This window comes from Hesperophylax consimilis, chromosome 21 (genome assembly GCF_061612785.1).
Source record: "Hesperophylax consimilis isolate HC1 chromosome 21, BYU_Hcon_1.0, whole genome shotgun sequence".
NCBI classification, from domain to species: Eukaryota; Metazoa; Arthropoda; class Insecta; order Trichoptera; family Limnephilidae; genus Hesperophylax; species Hesperophylax consimilis.
This window is the reverse complement of record NC_142856.1, coordinates 7,091,289-7,117,448: the sequence shown is the minus strand read 5'-3', so window position 1 is coordinate 7,117,448 and position 26,160 is coordinate 7,091,289. Positions and strand designations below refer to the sequence as shown.

The window sequence follows — 26,160 nt, the reverse complement described above, 5'->3', positions numbered from 1 at the left end:
AGGGGGATAGTGTGTTTATTTTGGGCGTATCTCCAATTAGGTCATGCAACCAACTAAGTTCGGGTGAGCCAGGGGGAATCCCACTTAGTTCGCATCTGCGAGAAAATACATAGAACAAATAATAAGGCAGGTATCTTCTCTCGTGTGTCTTCACAGAGAGTTGAAATTAATGTCTTTTGCGACAGCGTTAAAGCAATTTTTTTAGATTTTCAACGCAATGAAGACAATAATATGTAATAATTATGAAAGGGCCTTCCTTACTAGCGATCTCAATCGTTGTATGAAGAATCATGAATTGTCAGATTCAAACGACAATCTAAGTTATTAATCGTCAAAATATCGATAATGTAGCCACGCTAGGCTATCATAAATACATTTTTCTGTCGAGATATATGTTTTTACTAACAATTTATTTTCGTTAAATACTATATAATGAACATCGAAGAATTCTCCTACTCATTCGGCTCTATGAGGTGGCCGTGAATGCACGCTTTCTACGGTCCGTCGTGTCAATATTTTTTCAAAGTTCGAAATTCCGCGTAATTATTACACTTCCATGAGACGTTTCAACAATATTCCACTCTATGCGTTGCGCGTAGGGACTATAATAGTGTGTCGCCTTTTTTTATGTTTCATCTGTGCGTTTCCGTCGAAGCTGTGTAGTGTCAAATAGTATTATTAAGAATCAATTTATTGTTAAAATTTTTTTGGGTTTCTAGGTAATAAACAATTTAATATTATTAAGAATTAATATATGGTTAACATTTTTTCGGGTTTCTAGGTAATAAACAATTTCATATTATTAAGAATTAATTTATTGTTAACTTTTTTTCGGGTTTCTAATAAATATAGTAATAAACAATTTGATGTTTTTAAAATATAAAAGTATATAAAATATTCCAGCACTTACAATAAAATAAAAGAAGCACATCGTATAAAAATGTTTCAGTCGAAAAGATCAAATGCCGAAATCACTTACTTCGAAATTATTGCAAAAAACTTAAATCACTGTTAGAAGTATCCCTTAGCATTGAGGAAGATTGTGTCAAGCCGTATTTTACGCCTGAGAACGGCTGTACGTTGTGCAATAACGTACCGGAAGACTTTGAATTAGGAAAAATAAAACAGTTTTATTTGGATATATTGAATGGTCCAAAACATGTATTTGGAGACCACTCACTATGCAAGGAACGGGCATACTTTTGCAAACGGGATACTGGCGAAACTAATTACGTACCCAATATGACTTCGAGCTTGATAATGTCAAGAAACGCTTTTACAATTTTTGCATGCTACCCGAATTAATTGATCCTCGACACAATCGCTGCATGCCTATTAGAAATCCTGAGTAATTCAAAGTGCATAATACCGAAAAGAAGTAAAGTAAAATTGGTTTCAGTTAAAACCAAAACATGTAAGAATTTTTAAGAAGATCAATAACATTTTCATTGAAGTGTCCTGAAAAGAAATTTCATTTATATTCCTTATGTATGTGGTCTACATTTTTAGAGCTAGGGAAGATGGGGGGTTGGAAAGTTCCAGGCTATTCAGATCTAGTCACTAAACATATCTACGCCGTTCTCAAGCAACTTTCAATCCTGAATTATGGTCTCTCACCAGGGTGATACTGAACGTATTTTCCACTTTTGAACGAGGTACAGATTCATTATATGTAACTATATAAAATTTATTTTAATTCTATAATATGACATACTTATATAAATTAAATTAAATTTGTTTTGTCCTCGCCGGCTTTTGAACCCGTGACCTCAAATTAAACTATACAATTTAGTATTAACAGTGCCCCGCCGCACTGCGAAACCAGGCTGGAACAAAGGGAAGCCTTTTGTAACTCTTTATAATTGTATTTATCAAAAAAAAAATCCAAATAAAAAGTTATATTAAATGTTGTTACTGAGAACCTCCTCCATGAATCAAGCTATTGTAATATTGCATTACATTCTAAAATATATTTTAACATAATTTTCATAATCACAATATCTTTAATTAATAATAATTTGTTTTGCTCTGTGCGTGTCTTGTATTGAATGGAACGCACCGGCCAGCTGCCAGGTGCAGCGAGTTAGATATTCGAATTCGCGCTAGAAACATTTAGTAGCGAGGGCCGTTGTTCACATTATTCGAGTCCAGCTGCTCGCAACCAATGATAATATGGCAATCCTCAATTGGGGTATGTTGTAGAGGTGGGTCCTATGAGTATTTTTCGTTACTGGGTACAATGAGTACAGGTACAAAAAATACCGGTGACAAAATACTCAAAAGTATTTAATATTGACCTGAGGATTGATTCAAAATAAGTCGTGAATTCTGCCCACATATTCCCCACAATTTTTCTACGTAAGTTTGATTCCCCCCCATTAATTATTCGAAATCCATGGGGGGGGGGGGGTAGCTAGTCTTAATTTTTTCCAGCTTATTTTAGATATTTAACAGCTCTATAGCTCATGTTGGAAGTGGCATTGTGGCATGATAAAACACGGAGAAAAAATAATATTGTTGATTATTGAAATCCGGTTAAAAACGGGATTGCAGATTGCAGGTCGTTTCCTGTTAAGCTTTTAGCACATTCCTAATATATCGAAACACGTGTTCAAGCACCTGCATTTAATGACGAAATGCGAAAATATAAAGATTTTTATGAACTCGTGTTCCGACATCGCAATAATATATTCCGTTTTTACTAAAAGTTTTACAGGAATCCTATAAATTCATTCCTTAACCGGATTACGAATAGATTGAGAAATTCTGAAAATTTTCCTGAGAGAATATTGATTGTATATAAAAATAAACGATTTTTTAAAAGTGTGTAATTCTTGAACGAAGTCGGATAGTAAACCCAGTTAAAAATATAGTAGTGATTATTGCTTGCTGAACATTGATTTGTTTACAGTATTTCACAAGCGATTAAACAACACAGTTACAAATCGACCGAGGTTTTTTCAATCACACGTGTTACAGGTGAAAAATGCTGTCGCAGCACGAATCTACTGACATTGCTTCTACAATGCAAAGTTCAAAGGTCTTCTACATCGTGGACAAAGTCAATATCATGGCTAATGAAAGCCAACATTTGTTAGAAAAATATTAACAAAACGGTTCCATGATAACACAACACAGTGACTATTCAACACACTTTTAAAAAGTGATATTAAGTCATTAAAAACGATAAAAAAAAATTTAAACCTAACCTAACCAAGCCTATCCTACTTAACCCAGTTAATAAAGTTTTTGTTTCATCACTTTCCATGACTTTATATAACCTTTTAAAGATGTGATGAATTATCATTTTAATGATTTATCCGGTCACCCAATATTTCACGTCAAAATAGAATTTCTAACTATTTCAATATAAACGCCCTATGGGCTGTGTAATATTAAATTAAAATAAATAAATTAACTGTTGGGTAAGATGAAGGATGACACGAACAAATGCAAAAGGGATGAACCTGGCTGTTCAAATCTGCTCAATAAAAAATAAACCATAAACCTTTTCTTATATCTTGTCTCAATATTAAAGCTTCAATAACACCAGAATAAGCTAAAATACACATTTTTCTTGCTTTTCATAATTTTCTCGTAAATTTTTTTTCCGAGCAATATTTTATTTTATATAATTTTCTTTAAAAAATGTTTTTTTATTGTCTTATTTATTGTGTTATTTTAAACCGATAAAATATAAACTGTAAATTTCCTGAAAAAAAATTCCAATTCATCAGTGCATTCTGACAAGATTCAATACGCGGCCATTTAAACAAAATTATTTGTAGGTATTAGTATTTAAGCGGTCTAAATGATGTTATCATTCACTGCGTGATGTTGCATGCTTCTTAAACCACTTTCATAAGATATTTGTTGGGTTAAGTTAGTTTCAAAATTTCTTAAGTCTCAACTCCGTCAATCTGACTAAAATCTAAAGCAGAATTTGACAGTTACAGATGTGAGGCCTTCGGCAGTTTATCCTATAGCCTAAGGCCTAGGAAAATTAAACTGAATTGAAAATTTCAGTAATTTCAGGAAATTTCAGTAAAATTTTGTGGTTGATTTGTGGAGCCGGGAAGATGAGTGTTCACCATCAAATTAAATTGCCGGAACAAGAGTTTAAGATCGAGTTAATTATAAAATATATTCTCCAGTTCAAATATGAAAATTTAATTGAAACGGTAGTGAGCTCTCTCTTAAATGGGCGAAACTGGGAAATGAAATCGAGTCGTATTTTAAAAATTAATTAAGAGAACAGTCAGACAGAATAAATGCTGGTTTTTGTATTCAAAACAGTGAGATGAGCTCCGTGGCAGAGTGGACAAAGCTTTGACTTCGGATCCAGAATCCACGAACTCCAAAGACGTCAAAGTAAAGATATATATTCTCTATTTTGCGCTAGTAAATTTTATTTAAATAATTTGTGTAATTTTACAAATTTATTCATGAAAAATAATACAGTTTATATTTGCGACACATTGCGTGGGTCCCTCCAATGATCTGAAACTGAAGGTAGTAGAGAGGGAAAGGAGATAGGAAAGAGGAAGTTTAGGAAGTAACTGATTAATGATTTTAAAAATATTTTTCTCTCATTTAGTAAATCAAAACCATTTTTTTCTTTGAAACGTTAAGATTTGTAAATTTTGTAAGTATGTACTTAATACCAACCTACTTAATTATATACCATATTATATTATATGTAACTTTTTTTTATTGCAAGTAAGGAATTATACAATTTGTCCAAAAAATGTCACTATTTCGATGACAATTCTTTTTAAAACATTCTTCGGGCAGGTAGGTACGGTAGTATTGAAAAAATACGATTAAGAACGTCCAAAAAACACGACAATTTCACATTTGAACAATAATCTTTACTGAACCATTGAAACGGCCACCATCTTGAAACGGAAACGGAACCTACAAAGAAATTCACGGACAAAATGCAAAACGGTCGAATTAAAAAGTTTGAACAGTAATAATATTCACTTCGTTTCATAGCAGAAGATGAAGTAACCAAGGATCTTCACCGCTCCACCGCTCGAATTCATTCAATACATTCGTCAAAATGTCAGAGGATCAATTCAAGGAACATTTACGAAACTTTTTTACGAAATTTACGATTTTTTAAAGATGTCCAAGTTTGTTAAATGATTACATGTACATATTACAAGTTTAACATCATTATTTGTTAAATGATTACATGTACATATTATCAAGTTTAACATCATTATTTACTCATCATTATTTAACATAATTACTTGTTAAATGATTACATGTACATATCAAGTTTAGAATCATTATTTGTTAAATGATTACATGTACATATCAAGTTTAGAATCATTATTTGTTAAATTATTACATGTACATATCAAGTTTGGAAACATTATTTGTTAAATGATTACATGTACATATCAAGTTTAGAATCATTACTTGTTAAATGATTACATGTACATATCAAGTTTAGAATCATTATTTGTTAAATGATTACAGGTACATATCAAGTTTAGAATCATTACTTGTTAAATGATTACATGTACATATCAAGTTTAGAATCATTACATGTTAAATGATTACATGTACATATCAAGTCTAGCACAATTATTTCAGGTATTTCTAAGATTTAACCCGTCTGTTTAATTTTTTCCCTTTTGGGAACAACTCATATTTTCTCACAGATGTCGTTTTGTCTCCTTTACAAATCATGGCAAGAAATATGATCTATAAATATTATGAAACGGTGTTAGAAAGAAAAAATACCACGCTTTATATTCAACCCGTAAAACCACCGTTCACCCTAACATATGCAACACTTCCTTCATACAGAGACGCTATTGCCTGTGAGAGATTCGTATTCCCTCCATACTTGGACAAGTACGTGTGTTTTTATATATTTTTCGTTAGCAGTAATTTTAGTTTCAAAAAACATAAAATAGGCAATTTTTATTTATTTTTATATTTGCATTCTGGATTTCAATTTTTGAAAAAAAAAGTTTTTTTCTAATGATAAAATTTGAAAGCGTATTTCATCACCTTTTAAAAACAGTTTTTAGTTTTCGGATACGTTCAGAAATATTCCATTAGCGGAAATGCTCTGACCGTCTGACAGAAAGTACCTGGGGCCTGAGGAGTTTACTAAACAATAAATATCTTGCCGAGATTTATTGAGCAGAATGTAAATAACGAACTTCGAAACTTCAAATAGAAAGTGGCTTAAATATTGTTGTTATAATCCGTTAACCCTTTTGTGAACAAACAACATAAAGGGTATAACATTATCATAAGGGTTCAAGAGACACTGTGCCTTACACCTAGCACTTACATTTCCTTCCTACGTTAACCCTCTGCTAACCAAAAGATTTTATTTAAAACTAGTGGACACCGCAATTTTTCGCTATTGCTAATTTCAGAATTCTTCCACCATTTACTACTGTATACCACAATGTAATGTTAAAAATTGCACATAAACGGCGCTATACAAGTCATCCAATTATTATTATTATTATTAACAATTATTTTATAAGCAATAATTTTTAGCCTGAAACACTCATCCACATTGAAAAATCTCCCGATAAAAGATACATGACGCCAACGGGACATGAACCCGTGTCCTTTTGATTTCCGGTCAACAGCTCTGACCACTGAGCTATGGCGGCTTATCTCTTATCCACGAAATAATTCAATATATATTATTGTTTTCATTCAACAATTACTGCTTGTTACATTTTTTCACCTGAAAACAACCAACTTTATTTTATATGAGAAAGGCATTGTAAGTGCTAACTCTCTCACTAGATGGCGTCGAGACAAATTGTCTACATTTTTTGGTGAAGATACTAGAACTTGTCAAACATTATTTTTTTTTTGGTAAACTAATGTTTAAGACAAGATTTTTTATGCATAGCACAAAGGGTAACAATTATTTTATAAGCAATAATAATTAGCCTGAAACACTCATCCACATTTAAAAATCTCCTGATAAAAGATACGGATGAGTGTTTCAGGCTAATAATTATTGTTTATAAAATAATTGTTACCCTTTGTGCTATGCATAAAAAATCTTGTCTTAAACATTAGGTTACCAAAAAAAAAATTATAATTATTATTACATCGATTTTAATTCTACTCCGTATCTCATTCCAGTGCAGAGATATTGAATTAAGTATAATTCAGACGTCCCTGACTTCTTATACCATTCAAACAACTATCTAAACACTCCCAGCACTAATAAGAATAAGAATCGAGGTTAGATCCTCAGTTTAACCAAAAAATACATTTTTTTTTCATTTTTACACAAATATTATAATGAAAAAAATATTTTTTCCAACAAATGGGGTTTCAAAAAAAAAACATGTTTTTTACCTTTAAGAGGAAGCTACAAGCCAAAAATGTGTATATCGTTGGTATACCTTATAATGTAGGTAATAGGCATTAAAATTTCTTGACAAACGGAGTCTAGAAACGTTCGATTTCAAGCACATAACTTGTATTTATTTATTTTGTAAATAATTTGATAAGAAAGCAAAAAAGTAAATCAAGTGAAACTCTCACAGATAATCTTAGCTATAAAACTGTATTTTTTAAAAGATGTTTCCTTTACGCGTTCATACATTTCTATTGAAAAAATATTTTTTTATATTTTTATTTGTATTCTACTCAAGCGAAATTATAGTAAAACCTTCATTTTATCTAAGGCATATTTTTTTTGGTATTCATAACGTACACCAATTCGTTATAAAGATTAATCAAAATAGTGATTTAGCATTAACCCATTACCTCCATGACGATGTCTATAGGCATCAAAAAAATAGATGAAAAGTATGATTTTTTTTCACTATGAATAAAGCTAAATCCCACCAAGTTGTTATGCAGCATTTACAGATTGGTATGTTAGCTTTCAAAAATTAACATAATTTAATAAATTTTATTAATTATTCTATTTTTAATATTTTTTTTACAAAAGCTCTGAAAATAGACCCATTTTGCGAAAAAAATTTAAAATTTAAAACGGAAAAAAATAAAACATGTGTGAATCACATATTGTTATCAAAAGATGAAATAGTCGACAACACTGTTTCAACATAGTAGTATTTGCATAAGATGACCGCTGGATGTCACTGAAATCAGGTGATGCCTGCGCGCAACGCTTGGAGGTTAGCTGTGACAGTGTTTTCATATGTTTTTGGTTGGCTTGCCTTCAAATAATACGGTTTTGTTGTGTTTTTATGGGTGATTTTTATTAAAAATTATAGTTATTCTGCAGTTTTCGGATATTTTTAAACAGAGAATGTTCATGAACAGACGGACGAAGAGCTGATTGGCGATGATTTGATGGCATATCACGACTTGACTGGAATCAGCCTTTGACATCCTCTGGTGCGAGTCGTAATACCTTGCGAATATCTATTTCAAATGCACCACCAGCCAAAAAATTAAAACTACAGTAAACTGTTGCGTTCCTGAACCGCTGAATGTGGTGCATAAAGATATGTACGAAAAGCTGAAGTCTTATAAAGCTTTTCAAGTGTTTTCATTATTCTTTGATGACGAAGTGATTCAGTTTATTCTTGAGAGGACGATCAAATACGCTCGATTTAAAACCAATACCGAATTCCAGTAAGATATATACGAATTGAAGCGTTTTCTTGGTTTCTGTGTTGACCGGCTACAATACATTGCCATCTACCACAGATTATTATTCGTCTGACCCGACCTTGTGTGTAAGCGTCATCAAAAAAGGAACCAACGTCCACATTTCGAGCTTATAAAGCGCTATATACATTTTTACGATAACAACAATCTAGATATAACCGCTGTCGGTTATACTTATACCTTAGCCATTCTGTAATGGCTAAGGTATGATAATGACTAACGTTCCATCTTTATTTGTATTTGATGTTTTTGCACACAAACTTTCCATCGACGAGCAAATGGTGCCATATTTCGGTCGACATTATTGCAAGATGTACACTAAGAATAAGCCAATCAAAGTTGGCTACGAGATTTGGTGTCTTGCTTCCTCCGAAGGCTACCTGTTTCCAAGCTATGCCATATTCCTGAGCATCTGATACATATGACCCCGTTTTAGGTAAAAGATTATCCTTCGTACTGTCTATGATGGAATATATAGAGTTCCCCGCACGCCATGAGTTATTTATGGACAATTTCTTCACATCTCACCATTTGATGTGTATCCTGAAGGATAAGAGAATGTGCGCTACTGGCATATGTAAGCCAGTTCGCTTCCCTAACCTTGAAGCTTCAGGCAAGTTGAAGACAGGAAAGTAATTGCCTAAAGGTAACATTTTCTTCTATATTTCCCTTGCGCATAGCGAACATTTACCTAGCAGGTGAATTTGATGCGGTGGTAGACGTAGAAAGCCAAATCCTCATATGCTGTTGGTTAGAACAACCGTGAAGTAACAGTGGCCACGAACAATGATCGAATGGAGCCAGTAAGTCAAGTGCAGAGTTGGCAGAAATTGAAGAAAGACAAAAAAGGCAAAGTTTTGAAGGAAACATGCAAAAATAATCGGGTGCCCAGCGTGCCAACACGAAATTATAATTTGGGAATGGGTGGGATAGACCTCCATGATAATGGTATACAAAATTATCGGGTCAACATTCGGTCAAATAAGTGGTACTGGCCTTTATTTGCATCTTGCCTGAGCAGCACTCTTTTAAATGGATGGAAGTTGCTATGCTTCTTTAGGAAGTACGAGCATGATATGGGGAACCAGATGACTAGGCGAAAGAGAAAACCTTCCCAGAAGGCATTCCGTGTGGAGGTTAACCGAACTCTTTTATTGTCTTTTGCAAATCAGGTCGATGCCTAATTCGGAGACTCTCGTGTGAAGGAAGATGGGAATCGTGTGCGTCGAATGCAAGAATTTCATTTGACATATCGTGGCGAATCTCGAATTCGTTGTGCTCTATGTAAAAAAAATCCAGCAGTCTATCGATGCCGGGCCTGCAACCGCGCCCTTCATTTTGACTGCTTCGAACGGTATCACTTAGAGAATAATTTGGTTAGTTTTCCTCATTCTAGAAGGTTTTTTCTAGTATTGAATTTTTTGTTATTTTGTGTATTTTCCATTAATAAATTGTATTTTCATTGAATTATAAACAATTGCAATTATTTATTTTAAATTATCAATATAAATCATACAGCTTACTGCATTTTACCCATACTTGGGGTAAATTTTGCTAAGGGGGGTTACCTCCAAGCGTTGCGTTTAGGCATCAATTTTCTAGACGCTCCGGTGAGAGGGTGGGCGGGCGGAAAATTCTAAAACTGATTTTGGGCTCTCCTTTAAGTCTATACTATCGGGTTATAATGATGATTCAAGTTTATAAAAATAAAAAATAAATCATGGAGGTAATGGGTTAAGCTTCGCCTTCACAGGTGACATCTATATAATGTAGGTATATAAAAACACACGCACACAAAACAATCGAATGCAAAGTTGTGTCAAAATTTTAAAGTAATCGGTGATGAACTATCAGAGAATTAAGATTTTGAACAAACGAACATTTACATTTTTTATAAAGGTAAACAACAAAATTGATTTTGGAATAAATTACAATATGTTTGCGTGGTACTCAGAGAGTTAAGTAACCCGGAAAGTGTGGGCAGACCCTCACCTGAGTTATCGGGTCGCCGCAAACTTTCCGGGCATAACTTCAAAGGGTACCCGGGTAACTTACGGCAGTGAGGGTTAACGGCGCCCGCATGTGAGAATGGATTTCTATCTTATCTTGAAGGTGATATTTTTGGGTGCTCAAGGGCTGAATGAGGAGATTTAAAAGCGTAAATATTCGTAAAACGCAACCAAAAATACGATGTAATATTTAAATTAAATTGTTTTAAGGCGATGCCATACGTAGTAATGCAAAATCATGTGTTTTTGGTTTGAAAATTTGGTCGCCTAGAAATGTTTCAGATGCTTTTTAAATACTGCGAGTAGAATACATCTTTAACTTTGAAATAATCGTGTATTTTTTATATAAGTCTTTTTATAAGCCCAGAAAAAAAAAATAATGTATAGACCTATGAAAACTGCTTTAATGTTCAAAATCTCCTACTTACGAACCCATTTTCGGCTATGATTTTATTGTATAATGTGGTAAATTAAGTTATTTATGAAATGATCGGAAAAAAATTAAATATTTATGCCTGAACATCCACAAAATAAAATAAAAGGCACTTTTTGGCCATGTTTTTTTCTTGCATAAATCAAAACAGGCGGATGGTGTTAAGCGGGAATTTAAACCTTATCGCCATCTACGTAAGAGTTGTTATTGATAGCGACTCAATTTAAAATATTACACGACGTAGTGCGTCGCCTTAAGATATATCGTTATTTGAAGGTAATTTAAATGCATTCTACTCCGTCATAGAGCGACAAGCTTCAGTACCTATCTACACGAAGTCCTGCGTACGATAATATTTTATTTTTTATTTAACCTCTCGCGTTCAAACAAAGTAATATAAAGTTATCAAAATATTCTCGCTTAGCAACAAATTTGCAGTACTTTATCGGGTGTTTGGCGGTTTTCCGTTTCATTGATTTTTTTTTTAAATTTACGGTAACGTCTACAGTAAGCTTTTCATTTTAAAAATACAGCTCGGTTTGCTCTCTTTTAAATCTGTTTATATTCATAGTTACAAAACTCAAGATATAACAGCTAACACGCATAAAAGAAAGGCTAGATCAAGTGGTTAAAAACATATCCAAAAAGCAACTACAAATACAATATTTGGGCAAAAAGCTTCAAAAATGATAATAAACTCCACAATAAAATCATACTCTCTTTCAACACTCACAACAATATTATAACATTTAAATCTCTGATAAAAAGCTGAATACAAAACATAAGGAGATCAGAAATAAAAAATATACTGACACCAAAATCACTCAACTGCACTCAAAAACACCATGTATATTTATGATTATTTCAGAAAAAAACACCACTTAAGACGGGTTTTTTCACAGAATGTGAATAATTCATCAAAGTTCTGATATTATTTCAATTTTGTTAAAAAACTGGCCAATTATGATATAATAACAGAACAAGAATATAAACTTCACAGAACTTGAAAGTCAACTTTGAAATTTGATGAATTGTTCACAATTTTTTTGAAACGTTCCATCCTTAATCTATTTATAATTACTTCATATTATCCATACTAATAAATTTTACTAAGTATTTTTACTAGGTAATACCTGTTAATTGATAAAATTACTATTTTGTTAAATACATTGGATTGGTACAATGAGGAAATCTATGATTGGTTTCTCAGTGAAGTAAAATGCACATATATAAACAAACCTCATTGTAAACTGTTGATTTCCAAAATTAAAATAAATAACTTTACCTGTTGAAAGAAAGGAAATATAGATTGCAAAAATATTTTTTTAGAATTTGAATCGAGCAAAAAAATTCGTAAAGATAATATTTATATTTTTACAGCGATCTCTACGAATTTAATGTATTTATATTTAAGATTAATAAAAACAGTACCTTACCATTAAAATGTTTTTTGTATAATGGTTTAAAAATTTTATAAAACCTTTTTCAACTATAAAATTAGTGGTAAGCACTAGAATTTATTTTTCTACACAATAAATTAGTAACTTTTCGATGGAACCCTCTAGAAACATCTGAGATTTTAGTAATACGTTCATCAGAAATAATTAAAATAAACCCCACGGAAAGATTCATATTCTAGGCTTGCTAGGGCAAATTCGACCGTTGGTCTGTCCATTACGCCGAGCCGCGAATATTTTTTGACAAGAATTTTTCATTTACGTAGTTAAGATTCGCACTTCATTTTAGAGTTTTTCTAGGGAAAATTCAATACACTAAAGCCACACGTCACATATTTACGTGCATGACTTCTTCACTTACGCCTTTAAGATGTTACTTTAGGGTATTGTCACTTATTTTGATGATGTGAGGCATTCTTTAAAATAGTTCCTTCCCATGTATGACCATGATGCGAAAGAAGATAGAACAAGTTTTGTGAGGACCTGTCAGATGGTTGAGGGTCAAGAGGTTGATAAAGCTGAATAAAACAATAATAAATTGGTACTCTCAGCATCTCTTTGGTGAAGGACCACCGTTCAGAGACAGAACGTAGCTTGAAATGAACTCAACCATGTTTAGATCCTAGAACTAAATAGCCACATTAGAGATGCCATGGTCTTACTGGCTCCGGGCAGTTGGGACGTTTCTGCGTTATTCGCAATGTTAATAAAGAAACTGATGAATATTGCCTCCCGCTGAATAACTCCCACTGTCAAATAGGCTTATTTAGTTTAAGTTTCGCATTTGATGTGGTTAAATATTTTATTAATTTCATCCCTTACCCTTTGTGGCCGGTTTGAAATTGGTTATTCATCCGAGGGTCATAGGGCGGATTTGGCTACAGCCTTAATACTTGATAAGGCTATTCGAGGGTCTAGCCTATGAATGAAAATGCCTTCATAGAGACCCCAAAACAACAGGTAAGCGGAGGGTTTAAGTTCATGGGATGGACCATACATATTTGAAACATTGAATATTGTAGGATTTTCCGACTCGGTTGGAGATTGATTGCTGGAAACCCAACTTTCCTCGTCCATCTTTTCTTTCATTCTTTTACTTTCTCTCAACTGACTTCTTTTCTTCTGTAACATTTCCCATATACATATTTTTTTATATTTGAAATACAAATATGGGATAAGTACATTACTTTTACACATATTCTACAAGATATAGGCATAAAGAAAAGATGTTCTCTTTACGCCTTATAAGGGAGTCGCGATTCTTATTTTGGTTGGTAAATAATATTTATTTACCTTTTATGTTTTGGAGTGTATTTAGTTGTAGTTTAAATACCGCCCACCAGATGTCAGTAGAGGGTGTAGATCTTTGTCATTATTTTTGAGTTTATGTAGTTTTAAGATATTTCCGTAGTTGGCGGTAGTTGCCCCACATGACAGAGACAACATGTCGGCTGTACCTGAATGAGTACAGCCGCTGCTAACCGATCCCTAGGTAGGCAGCTCTAAGAAGACAATTAACAATATATCAGTACGTTATATTTTTCATAAGTATATAGTATATCCATATTTGTAAAGTTTTTTTTTTAAGAAACGTTTAATATTATTTATTTGTTCCAACCATTATTGGTTATTAATGCAGCGCAATTCGGTGGAAGTTATTGTATTTCCAACCATTATTGGTTATTAATGCAGCGCAATTCGGTGGAAGTTATTGTATTTTTTATGGCGTGATAATATAAAAGTTTTGAATTGGTTTTGGTTTAATTTAATTTTTTCCTGATTTTCTTTGAATTTTTTTTTATACATTTCAAATATAGAAAATTATTTAAATATATTTTCGACATTCGTTATACGTTATGGACACTTTTCGCATAAATAAAGGTGTTTTAAATTTTACACAATTGATAAACAACCATCCATTGACTTTAGATTGTTTATCAGTTGCATAAAATTCAAAACACCTTTGTTTATTAGTAAGGTTAAAGCGTGGTAAATAATTTAAGTATCGCCCTGAGATAGAACACCATTCAGAATCAAAACGTTGCTTGAAATGGTTTTAGCTGTGTTTTGTGATTATTTGAATAGCCAGTTATTTCTTCACATCTTCTTCCCTATATCCTTCCTCTGCCATTACCTTCAGCCTCAAAACATAACCCTATAATTGGGGATGCTATAGTCTAATTGGTTTCTAATTGGGACTCTTGCGCGTTATTCACATAAAAAAACACACACTGCCGGTTGGGAACTTATAAAATAAAATACGATTAACAAAAGCAATACACGAAGATATAATCTACGTTCATGTGTGTATATTAGAAGTTCACATCATCATAGAATAACAACAAATGAAATTATATCTAGACCTCAGAACAGATGAGGTTTATATAACAAAAATAAATAATCTGTAACTGTCCCCGGGCAGTTGGGACTTTGTGCGGTATTCACATTTAAAAAATACATGAATAGATTTCGGTCACCACTTTGTGTTTATCCTATATTTTAAAACCACAAAACATTGTTTGTACGAGAGCATGAAAAAAACAATAATTTATTTAGGTTTTATATACTCTGCCTAAAAGCACCTGTTTTTTGTGAAAAAATCTTTTGTACAAATTATAATAAGGTACTTCTTACCATTGTATATTTCGGTATATTTTATAATAAATAGCGCTGTTTTTGCTCGGTTCTCTTGATTATTTAACTGTGGAATGCAGACAGACGATGAACGGATTAAAACCTACCTAAATGAAATCATTATTTTAAAATATTTTTTCTTCGAATTTTCATTTATTTTCTTGGATTAAGGCGATGCCATACGTAGTAATGCAAAATCATGTGTTTTTGGTTTGAAAATTTGGTCGCCCAGAAATGTTTCAGATGCTTTAATTAAATACTGCGAGTAGAATACCTACATCTTGACCTTTGAAATAATCGAGTATTTTTTAGATAAGTCTTTTTATAAGCCCAGAAAAAAATAATGTATAAAGCCTATGAAAACTGCTTTAAAGTTCAAAATCTTATCATTATCTCATTTTCGGTTATGATTTTATTGTATAATGTGGCAAATTAAGTTATTTATAAAATAATCGGAAAAAATTAATATTTATGCCTGAACATCCACAAAATAAAATGAAAGGCACTTTTTGGCCATGTTTTTTTCTTGCATAAGTCAAAACAGGCGGGTGGTGTTAAGCGGGAATTTAAACCTTATCGCCATCTACGTAAGGGTTGTTATTGATAGCTTCTCAATTTAAAATATTACACGACGTAGTACATCGCCTTAATGAATGAAATGGAATCTTTGAAGGAGAACTATCCTACTTTTTTTCTGAAATTGGATGACATTATCTCTATCTCTAAATAGTATAAAACAATGTCACAATCCTACAGTTCTTCCAAACTACGAAACGTATTTTGATAGGGTTTTCACTGGATCTTATTTGGCCACAATGTGGCCAATTTGCAAACGCCCGCGAGCTCACGCTGTCCAAAATGTGGGGAATTATTTTGTATAATCTTCGAGGTTTCACACACTAACAAAATATGTCTCGCATCTCTTCCGACTTATTTGTTATTGACATTCCATGAACCGAAATTATTAAAATATTTTATTCTTACAAATCTTCGATCATGTGTTTCATAGACATATGAATATTAGTAGACCTGCCCTAAGTGATTAAAAGCGTATTATCCCCACTCCCCATACCGGTTCCATTGGAGCCGGCTGTGCTCGCGTATGGCCTCAAGTGAAATTTGAAAACGTGACGTCATCATTCTTGTGCGAACTATGGTCGAGGCATCATCGGTTCATTTTACGAAATAACACGGCAAAATGTTGACTTGTACTATGAAAACTTGTAAAAATAGATGTGAAAAAGAGAATAAACCCAATTGTCGTATTACATTCCATATATAAGCATTATTTTACTTTATTTTAAGCATATTCACATCGTATAATATGAATCAGTTGTTACTATCACATCGAGAAACGTCTGGACGCGAAACACAAAGCTGGTTGGTTGCTGGGAAGTAAATTATGAACATTTATAAAAGTGTCTTAACTAAATACTTAAACGAAATATTCGACTCTGAAAATAGAACCGAATTTTTTTGCCGAATTTGGACTTCGAAAAATTTGTTCATAACGTGGCGAGTAATTTGCGCTCCCATGTAAAAATGTCTATTCATTCAAAAGCAGATTTTACTTTTAAGAAGTAAATGGTGATATTATAATGCGAGATGCCTATTTACTGTCAGATTGATTTATTGACGAATCACAGTCAGCTTCACTCCCTTCGTTCTTCAACAGTTGATTTTACCCCTCGCCATTATCTTCTCGTCTATTAATTCCTATGTCTGTGATGTGTTTACATATTAAAAAATGCACGCTATAATTTAACATTGTAGCAGTGCTTATGAAATAAGACACAGACAATACACATAAGTCATAATATTTAATATTGTAATAAGTAGGTACCATAAACAGTAATTTTAAAGTAAATAAACAGCCAAATTCACGCTTTATAAATTTAACGATATTTTTAAAAATGTTTTCATGAAACCTAAATATGTGCGATAAACGATCAAATATAGTTGCAATCAATGGTAATCTAGCACAATAAGCAATTTATATCTCTCCATATTAAAATTCAGAGATATATTTGAACGAAGGAGGGTGGGAATTTCCAAACCAAACACTAAAAAATTAATTGATTATATTATACGCTCCGGTGGTTAGAGAATTTATATTATATATGTACATATAATACAGGCATATTATATTTGTAGAAAGTGGAGAAAAGTATCTGAGCAACGCTGGATACACTTCATCTAGTATTTAATAAATAATAATGTACAGCAGTTAATATACAAAATAAATGTTGGTACCATCCAATTAAAATTTGGCTTAGGTGTTAGTTTTGTTGAATCCAAACCCAGAGAAGGAAGGTTTGAACCTCAGTCAAAGTAAAAAAATATGCATAGTTTTAAATGTTCAAAGTAGTTAAGAGAAGAAACCAAAAAATACTTCTATTAATAAAAAGTTATGTACTAAAGTAAAAAGAAATATTTTTTAAGGGTTGATTTTTTCAAATTCTTCCTGAGTCAATTTCCTTTGAAATTTCGAATAAAAACCACAGACAGACACATCCATACATCCAAAAAGAATTTCATCAAAGGGCCGTTTAATCTTCGTAAAATAATTAGGTCCCAATGACTGATTTGGTTCTGGTTAGAGGTGAGGTGTATTTATCGTACCCAGTAAAAGTACCGGGTATTTCCATGCGATACTTTGTACTTGTGACAGATCTCCAATATACCTGGTTCCAAAATACTCACTAGTATTTTATACCGAGACTAAGGACGGGTTGTTTCGGAGAATTTGAACAATTCATCAAATTTCAACGTTCATTTTCGGGTTCTGTGAAAGTCCTATTCAAGTTCTGTTATTATATCATTGTAGGCTAGTTGCTTGACAAAACTGAAATAAAAACAGAACTTGAAAAAATCTTTCACAAAACTTGAAAATGAACGTTGAAATTTGATGAATTGTTCAAATTCTCCGAAACAACCCGTCCTAAGTATTTTTAATAAGTACTTTTATCACGTATTTTTGATAGGTATTTTTGATGGGTATTTTTAATAGGTATTTTTGATGGGTATTTTTGATGGGTATTTTTGATGGTTATTTTTAGTAAGTATTTTTGATAGGTATTTTTGATCGGTATTTTTGGTGGGTATTTTTAGTGGGTATTTTGATAGGTATTTTCGAGGGGTATTCCGTAGCTAACCCCCCCCCATGGATTTCGAATAATAAATGGAAGAATCAAGCTCACGTAGAAAATTTGTGGGGAATATGTGGGCAGAATTTATGCGAGTGCATTAGAATTACGTATTCTGAATCAATCCTCAGTCCGTATTAAATACTTTTGAGTATTTTGTCACCGGTATTTTTTCCAGGTATTTCTATGTACATGTCTGTACTCATTGTACCTAGTAACGAAAAGTACTCATAGGACCCACCTCTAGTTCTGGTGTTGTCCCGGTAAGTCAGAGATCCTGAGTTCAATTCCCAGTTGAGACCGTAATCTTTTTTTTATTTTTCTGTGTCTTTCTGTTTCATGTTTCCTTTAGATTTATTTGTATTATATTCTTCTCTAATGACGTATTAGATATCTCCGATAAATTTCAGTTATTTTCCAAGTTAACCGTCTTACTTAACACGCATCCTACCATCTCACTAAAGATAACAGTATACACATCCTAAAACATATTAAATAGTTTTTGAGTTCTAGCGACAAACGTAATAATGTTTAGTTTTTTCATCCAACCCTGAAAAATTGTTTTTCCACCGCTTTCAAACCATTTTTAGTGATCTAGGTTGTATATATAATACAGGACTCAGTTAAAAACACTTTTACTTTGCGTTGCGCCTCTACAATAAAGAAAGAAAAGGTCTTAAGGTATGTTTCTTTGCTATAGCACTGGGCCTAAATAATTAATTCTTAATGTTCACTTACAGAATATTACGCATAGTATAATGCAGACAGTAGTGGAATTTTCGTTGAAATGCAAAAAATATTCGGATTTTCATGAAAACGTGTTCCGACATAATATATTCGTAATTTACTAAAAGTTTTTCTGAAAACTGTTTAATTCATTTGTAAGGCCTGCAATCCCGTTTTTAACTGAAATTACCAATAATTTGAAGAGATTCTTAATAAATTAGCAATAGTCATTTTTCTCCGTGTATATCACGAGTAGATATGGTTATCCAACCGCCGATAATAGGCATCAACATAATTTGTTGTTGTTGTGTGAATAATTAATTCCAGACAAAACGATCAAACATTTTTAATTACGTTCATTTCATATGCTTGTACAAATTTTGTTCCGTCAAGAAAACAATGCTTTGATGTTTATATTAATATTTCCAGCGAGAAAAATCATAGAAAATAGGGAGAATTTAATATGGCACATTGAAGAGGCAATATCGCCCCTTCGAATGGGGTTTTTGGTAGTACGTTTAGACTTGTATTGATGTAGCTATTATTCCCTTTATTGATACGGTTATTGCTGCTGTTAGCCATATTGGATTACTGGTCTCGAAAATATCAAAGAAAGGGTTGGATATTGCTATCTTTGAACGTTTCTATCTAATTTTGCATGTTTTACAAGCCTGGCGCTAGGATATTTTCAGAGGCCCCTAATTGAACTTGGCAAGTTGTTGGCAAAAGATAATTAAAATATTTCTAGTATTAATAAACATTCTTGACAATGCAAACCGAATCCACGCTTGTTGGGTCCAATTTCCCATTTCTAAAACGCATTTTGAATACCTAATCCGCAGAATGTAGAAATATGAGATAGTGTAACAAATTATTATAAGCATTAATTACTCGCCTGAAATATCCATACTAATTGAAAATATCTCCCGAGTAAAAATAAATGCAGCCAACGGGAATTGAACCCGCACCTTCTGACCTTCTTCCCAACCCGTCAAATAATTCAATATGTACAAGTACTTCAATCAACAATTTCTGATTATTATATTTTTTTCATCTGTAAACAACCAAATTTATTTCTGTAGGAAATGCTTTGTTAGTGCTGAATTTCCCACTAGATGGCGTGGAGATATATTATATCTACATTTGTTGGTGAAATATTTTGACTTGTCAAATATTATTATTTTTTAATGATAAACTGATGTTTAACTAACTCGTAACGAGTAATTAATGCTTCTAATAATTTTTTATCCTTTGTGCTAAGCACAAAAACCTTGTCTTATAAACATTTTATTTCTGATGTAATCTGAATTTGACCTCATGAATTATTTATTTATTTTATTTTAAACCCCTGGATGACTTTTACATACAATGTAGTACATCTTTTTTGTAAATTACAAAGAAAATTATAATACGAATGCACAAGAGTTGAGAAAAAATACAGGTAACAGAAAATATAAATAGGCGGAAGGCTTACAAAGGTTTGTTAATTACAAACGTGCTGTACAACGTTTTTTTTATAATTATGTTAACAAACTTACTTAAACTACTTTATTATATTACTATAATACACTTATCAAACTCCATTGTACAACTTTCGATATTTTATGTTACATTAAGAGGAAGCTAAAAGCCAAAAATGTGTATATTCTAGGTATACCTTATATTGTAGGTAATATGTAATCGCGTGACAAAGGTAGTCTAGAAACGTTCGATTTCAAACACAAAACTGGTTTTTATTTATTTTGTAAATAATTTTATAAGAAAGCAAAAAAGTTAATCAAGTGAAACTGTCACAGAAAATCTTAGCTATAATACTTTATATATTTAAAAAGTTGTTTCCTTTACGCGTTCATACATTTCTATTGAATAAATATATTTTTTATAAGTTTACATTTATATTTTTTATTGAGTAATTTATTTTTTTATTTGTATTCTACTCAAGCGAAACGATAGGAAAACCTTCAATTTATCTAAAGCATATTTTTTGGTATTTATAATGTACACCAATTCGTTATAAAGATTAATCAAAATAGTGATTTAGCATTAAGCTTTGCCTTAAGGTTATGGTTACAAAGTAAAAAATAATTACGAAATTAAAATCCATACAAATCGTTGTACTTGGAAAGAAGAAATTATTTTACGGAGGATAAATAGAGTACTGTAGGATAATTTGTGAGATTTTCAAGTGAAACTAGGGGAATCAGTTTTTATGTTAATGATTTCCGTAAAATATTTTTTGTAGAGTTCAATTTTTGTTTTTTATCATTAATGCATCTGATTTCTTCTGATAATTTATTAAAGAAATGTTTTCCTTGGTGGGTATAATGGTGCTGGGCAAAAGAAGCGTGTAGTTTAGGGCATGCTAATATATATTTAAGTCGGGTTCGATTTTCAGTTATGAATGAGTATTTATATTTTTATTTTATAATTTGAATACTTGAATTTTTCATAAATAATCTTCATATCTTTCATAAATATATCTTCATGTGCACCTTTTATCGCAGTATTAATTTAGCTTTGTTTTGTAAAACACTCAATTTGGCGTAATAAAGGTTTGCCAAATACAAACATAACAGACTGATTATTTATAAATCTCAAAAAAATTATTACATGTTTCTCTGCTAGTACTTTCTTTTTACCTGTAGTACTTATTTTAAACGATTACTGAACTCCTTTGTACAACAGAACTCTCTGTGATAACTTGTATTATACCTGCTTATATTGTCCGTACTCTTGTTTATTATGTAATGTACTATACACTTATTATTTTACTACTGAACAACTTACCTATATCAATGTATACATGTCAAGGCGTGAATAAATAAACAAAATATATAACACAGACATTTAAAATCCATCAATATTTTCCAAATCAACAATAATATCAATAAAAATGTACACAATTGTTGTTAAGAATGATGTATACGTAGAAATAGTCACATACGGCTTTTGAAGTTGAATTGAAGATCAAGTTATTGTCAAATAATATACTTTGAACACAATGCATTTATATCGTATTTATAAACATTTGTTACCACGCCTGTGTAAACGTTGTATTGGGGAATCCAAACTATAGTTGGAATGAGACACACATGTAAAATGTTTTAAGTATATTACTTATCTACTTTAACTACTTACACTTATATCAAATCTATCAAACATATAATGTAACTATATTTTACTTTCTCACTGTAATGTACTTACTACAACACGTAATACCTATCATATTATTAATTACTTATGTATAACTACAATAATGTACTATGCACTCCTATTCCAAGCACAAACTAACGTTTTTAATATGGTCGGGCATTTTACCGCCAAATTGGGGGCGAAGCGCGGGTGTTTTTTTTAATTTTAGCGCCAAAATTAGACTTTCCGCAAAATATTCTTATCTTATGATCTATTTGATATTTTTCGATGAAACTTTCAGTGCTTTACTTTAAAAAGATGTCGCTATTTATTTACTCAGCAATGTATGTGTAATTCATTTTTTTATGAAAAAAAACTCTCTACTTTCTTGGGAATTTTTCAATACTTATAAAAAACTATAACCTTATAGTGCTTCAATGTGTGATAGTGTTCGAAACACTTTTCTTTATGCACGGGCACATTGCAAAACTTGCACATGTACCGCGTTTCACTGCGTTTTTCACTGCTGAGCGGAACATACGCGACAGCGATTTATTTTTTTGTTGTGTTTCAAACTCATTGTATTGACAGGTAGATAGATCGGATACCGCCGACAATAGAAAACACATGACCCCGCGCCCATTTAGAACCCCTTGTTTACAAGTTTCCCGCTCCTTACCGCTTTGCGCAACAAAATGAGTAAACTCGTCTCCCTCGTCTTACTGTAAAAAGGCGTATGACGAGTTTTCTCGTTTCCCGCAAAGAATGTGTTAATATGTATTGAATGTAAGAGATCACAACAAGGTTAAGTCATTTATTTTTCGTTATATAACTGTATGTCTTAGCTTCATGTAGCTATTATACCCGGAATGAAATAACCCAGCTTAAGTACGCTAGTGCCGAAGTGCTAAAATGGTCATTAATTGTTTAAGTCCCTTACAAAAATACCTGAAGTGTTATCCATCATAGAGGAATACATATTTAGCCATTGTTCGGTCAAATCTTAAGAATTAAATGCTGAGTTGTAAAAACACTCTCCATTTTCCGCAGATGTTTTGTGAGCAATTAATTTAAAGCAAAGCTCTCTCGGCTTACAAAGTTTTATTAAAGATGTAGTTGAACTTGAAGGCATTTCAGCTGAGTAACTTATTCAAGAAACATCCTTACAGAAATACGCAGTAATAATTTAAACCATATTTTAATAGTTTATTCATTGATATAGCACGGGGATGCTAGAGGTATATTTTACGCAAAATGGAAAGTCTGATAAGGACATTGGAAGAAGAACGAACGCAATGAAGGACTGAAAGTTGTCAACAGAAGACAGGCTAGCAGACCACAATGAAGTGCTGATATCAACCCTGATTACTCTGTACGCAGAGGAAGGATGAAAGTAGACGTAATGTAGATGAAATGTTGAAGTCGGGGACATGTCTAATAAATACTAGACATATATCTTCGACCCTTTACTTCTCCATTCATCGACGTTTCTAGTCGTGGTGTTTGAAATATGCCATTATTCTTTTTACACACAAATTAGCTTCTGCTGCCCTCTGTAGCTGCAAGTTTTAGAGCGTGAGCACACAGAGAGCGGTCAGGAGTTCCGAGTTCCGAGTTCCGAGTTCCGAGTTCCGCGTTCGGCGTTCATTAGAATGTACTGATACTATAACAACAACGCACACAGCGGGCAGTCAGACCGCGGCGGTCAAAACGGAACGCCGCGTTCAGTCGCGTTCTAAGAGTTCTTTTGCCGCCGAGGCAGAGAACGCCAGAACGCCGCGATGTTTGAGGTTACAAACACAGAAAAGTTAATTGAATTGGTTAGGGAAAGGAGTTTGTTATACGATTTAAGTGATGTAAATTATAAAAAACGCGAAAAAAAGTCGAAGCTTGGTTTGAAATTGCTACTAGTAAATTTAAATTTTAAGTAAATTTTATTATTAGTAAATTCGCCTTGTTCTTCTCGCGTTGTGTTGATTGGGTGCACCCAATACTTTCTTTTCTTTTTAGAAGCTGTTAAGCTCCACAAGAGCAATATATTTTCACGGATGTTGAACTTTCTAGTGACATGTTGCATATGCAAAGACCCAAACGAAACTAGAACGCGAGAATTTGAACGCCGCTTGTGTGCGTTGGAACTCTTGAGCGGTCAACGGTCACTAGAACGCAGAACTCTGACCGCTCTCTGTGTGCTGACGCCCGTTTGAGAGCCTTACTAATAAACGTTTTTTAAAATTTGCACAACTGATAACCAACCATTAATAGTAAATGAATGCTTATCAGTTGTGTCAAAATTAAAACACATTTAATAGTAAGGGGTTGATGGTTTTGAACTTACTGACTAAATCAGGGTATTTTTATGGTTAGTGATAGGGTCGATAGATCTGCTCAGCTTACAGGTAAAATAATTTTTTGATATTATTTGAAAATATCAAGTCATTTTTTAATAAATATTATGTGCTTCCTAGAATCGTTTTACTTCCATTTCCAACTACAGAGCAATCCAGTTCCTTCAGAAAGATCAGTGTAATATGTGGAATCGTTGTGTATTAAGTGTAGATATTTAAAATCATCATTCCATTGTAAAATAATACTCAGTGAAGTCAACGGAATGTTCTTACTGATGATACCCTAAAACTTAACATACTCTTCAAAATCTTTCTTTCTTAAATCATTAAGAGACGGTGCAATTAATAATTATGACTTAGTGGATTGTACCATCCCAGCCAGGAGTAAGCAGGTGATCCTGTACAGGTGCGACCATTGGTACTACAGGTACACTCCATTTTTGGTCTTGTAATACTTACTCTGAGGATGAAAAGACGGATGAATTTTATTCAGCTTGTATACGTATTACACGATGATATAGACGTAATGAGATTAAAATATCCGCCTCTTTCTCTTCGTCATGTTTTGTTCGTCGTGTTTGTTCTATTTATCTTGTTTTTATGTCTTGTTCGACGTGTTTTTCTTGTCTGCTCTGTTCGTCTTGTTTGTCTTGTCTGTCCTGTTTGTCGTGTTTGTCTTGTTGGTCTTGTTTATCTCGTTTATCTTGTTGGTCTTGTTTGTCTTATTTGTCGTCTGATTTTTCTTGTTTGGCTTAGTTTTCTTGTGTGCCCTGTTCATCCTATTAGTCTTATTAGTCTAGTGGCTCCTGTTATTTATATTCGATATGTCTCATCTGAATCTTCTATCTCTCCTGTCTCGTCTTGTCTGTCATATCATTAATTTTCCTACTGTGTTTCTGGTTTTTCTCGTTCGCCTTGTTAGTCTGGTTCGCCCTGTTCGACTTTTATCTTATCATGTTAGGTTAGTTTTAGTATATATATGAAGGTTTGACTCACCAAGGAAGATGTCCTCTTCGTCGTGATGCTGCACAAGGGCTGCCATCGCCCTGCAGAGGGCCGGCGGCGACTGCAGGCCGGTGCCCGCGGGCCGCGTCGCGCGCAAGGACAGCGGAGACGCGGCCAGCACCGCTCCGCAAGGCATCACCACCAGCACCGGCACTCACCCGCACGCTACTGCAGCAGGCCCATCACCGCGACCAACGACCTACTCTTATCGCGCGACTCACGGCTCTCAGCACGCTCTTACTATTCTCTGATGTTGTTACTCCGTATTACAGGTTAATTATGTGCTTGAACGGCTAGCAGTTCTCTGGTACGTTGCTTTCTTAGTCTCGTGTTTTTTTTTCTCTCTCTCTCTTTCTGTATTCTGACTTAGTATTGATTGATTCTATTGAAAAATGTAGATCATCTCTTGGAGCACTTTTATTTTAATTGGAATTATTTTTACTTTTAGCAAATATTGCACTGAATTTAGTGTAAAATTAAGCTTTGCTGCAAAACAAATTTAATGCAATAAGCCTACAGGCGCAATAAATCGTCTATTCGTAAAATATTACTTATATTCATTTGAAAGTCCGATATGACAAACATATTTTTACCCAACTTTACCTCAACTTATCGTATGTT

At 32.9% G+C, this 26,160-nt stretch overlaps 1 protein-coding gene across 1 annotated transcript in view; it reads right to left on the bottom strand.

The window, feature by feature from the left end:
• Positions 1-25,950, bottom strand: part of LOC149413560 (protein Fe65 homolog) — a 225,473-nt gene extending 199,523 nt beyond the window's left edge. The window contains exon 1 of the mRNA XM_089644770.1: positions 25,531-25,950. Within this exon, the coding sequence (XP_089500896.1) occupies positions 25,531-25,675 (145 nt within the window). The 5' untranslated portion in view covers positions 25,676-25,950. The remainder of the gene's footprint in view (positions 1-25,530) is intronic.
• Between the last annotated feature and the right edge of the window lie 210 nt (positions 25,951-26,160).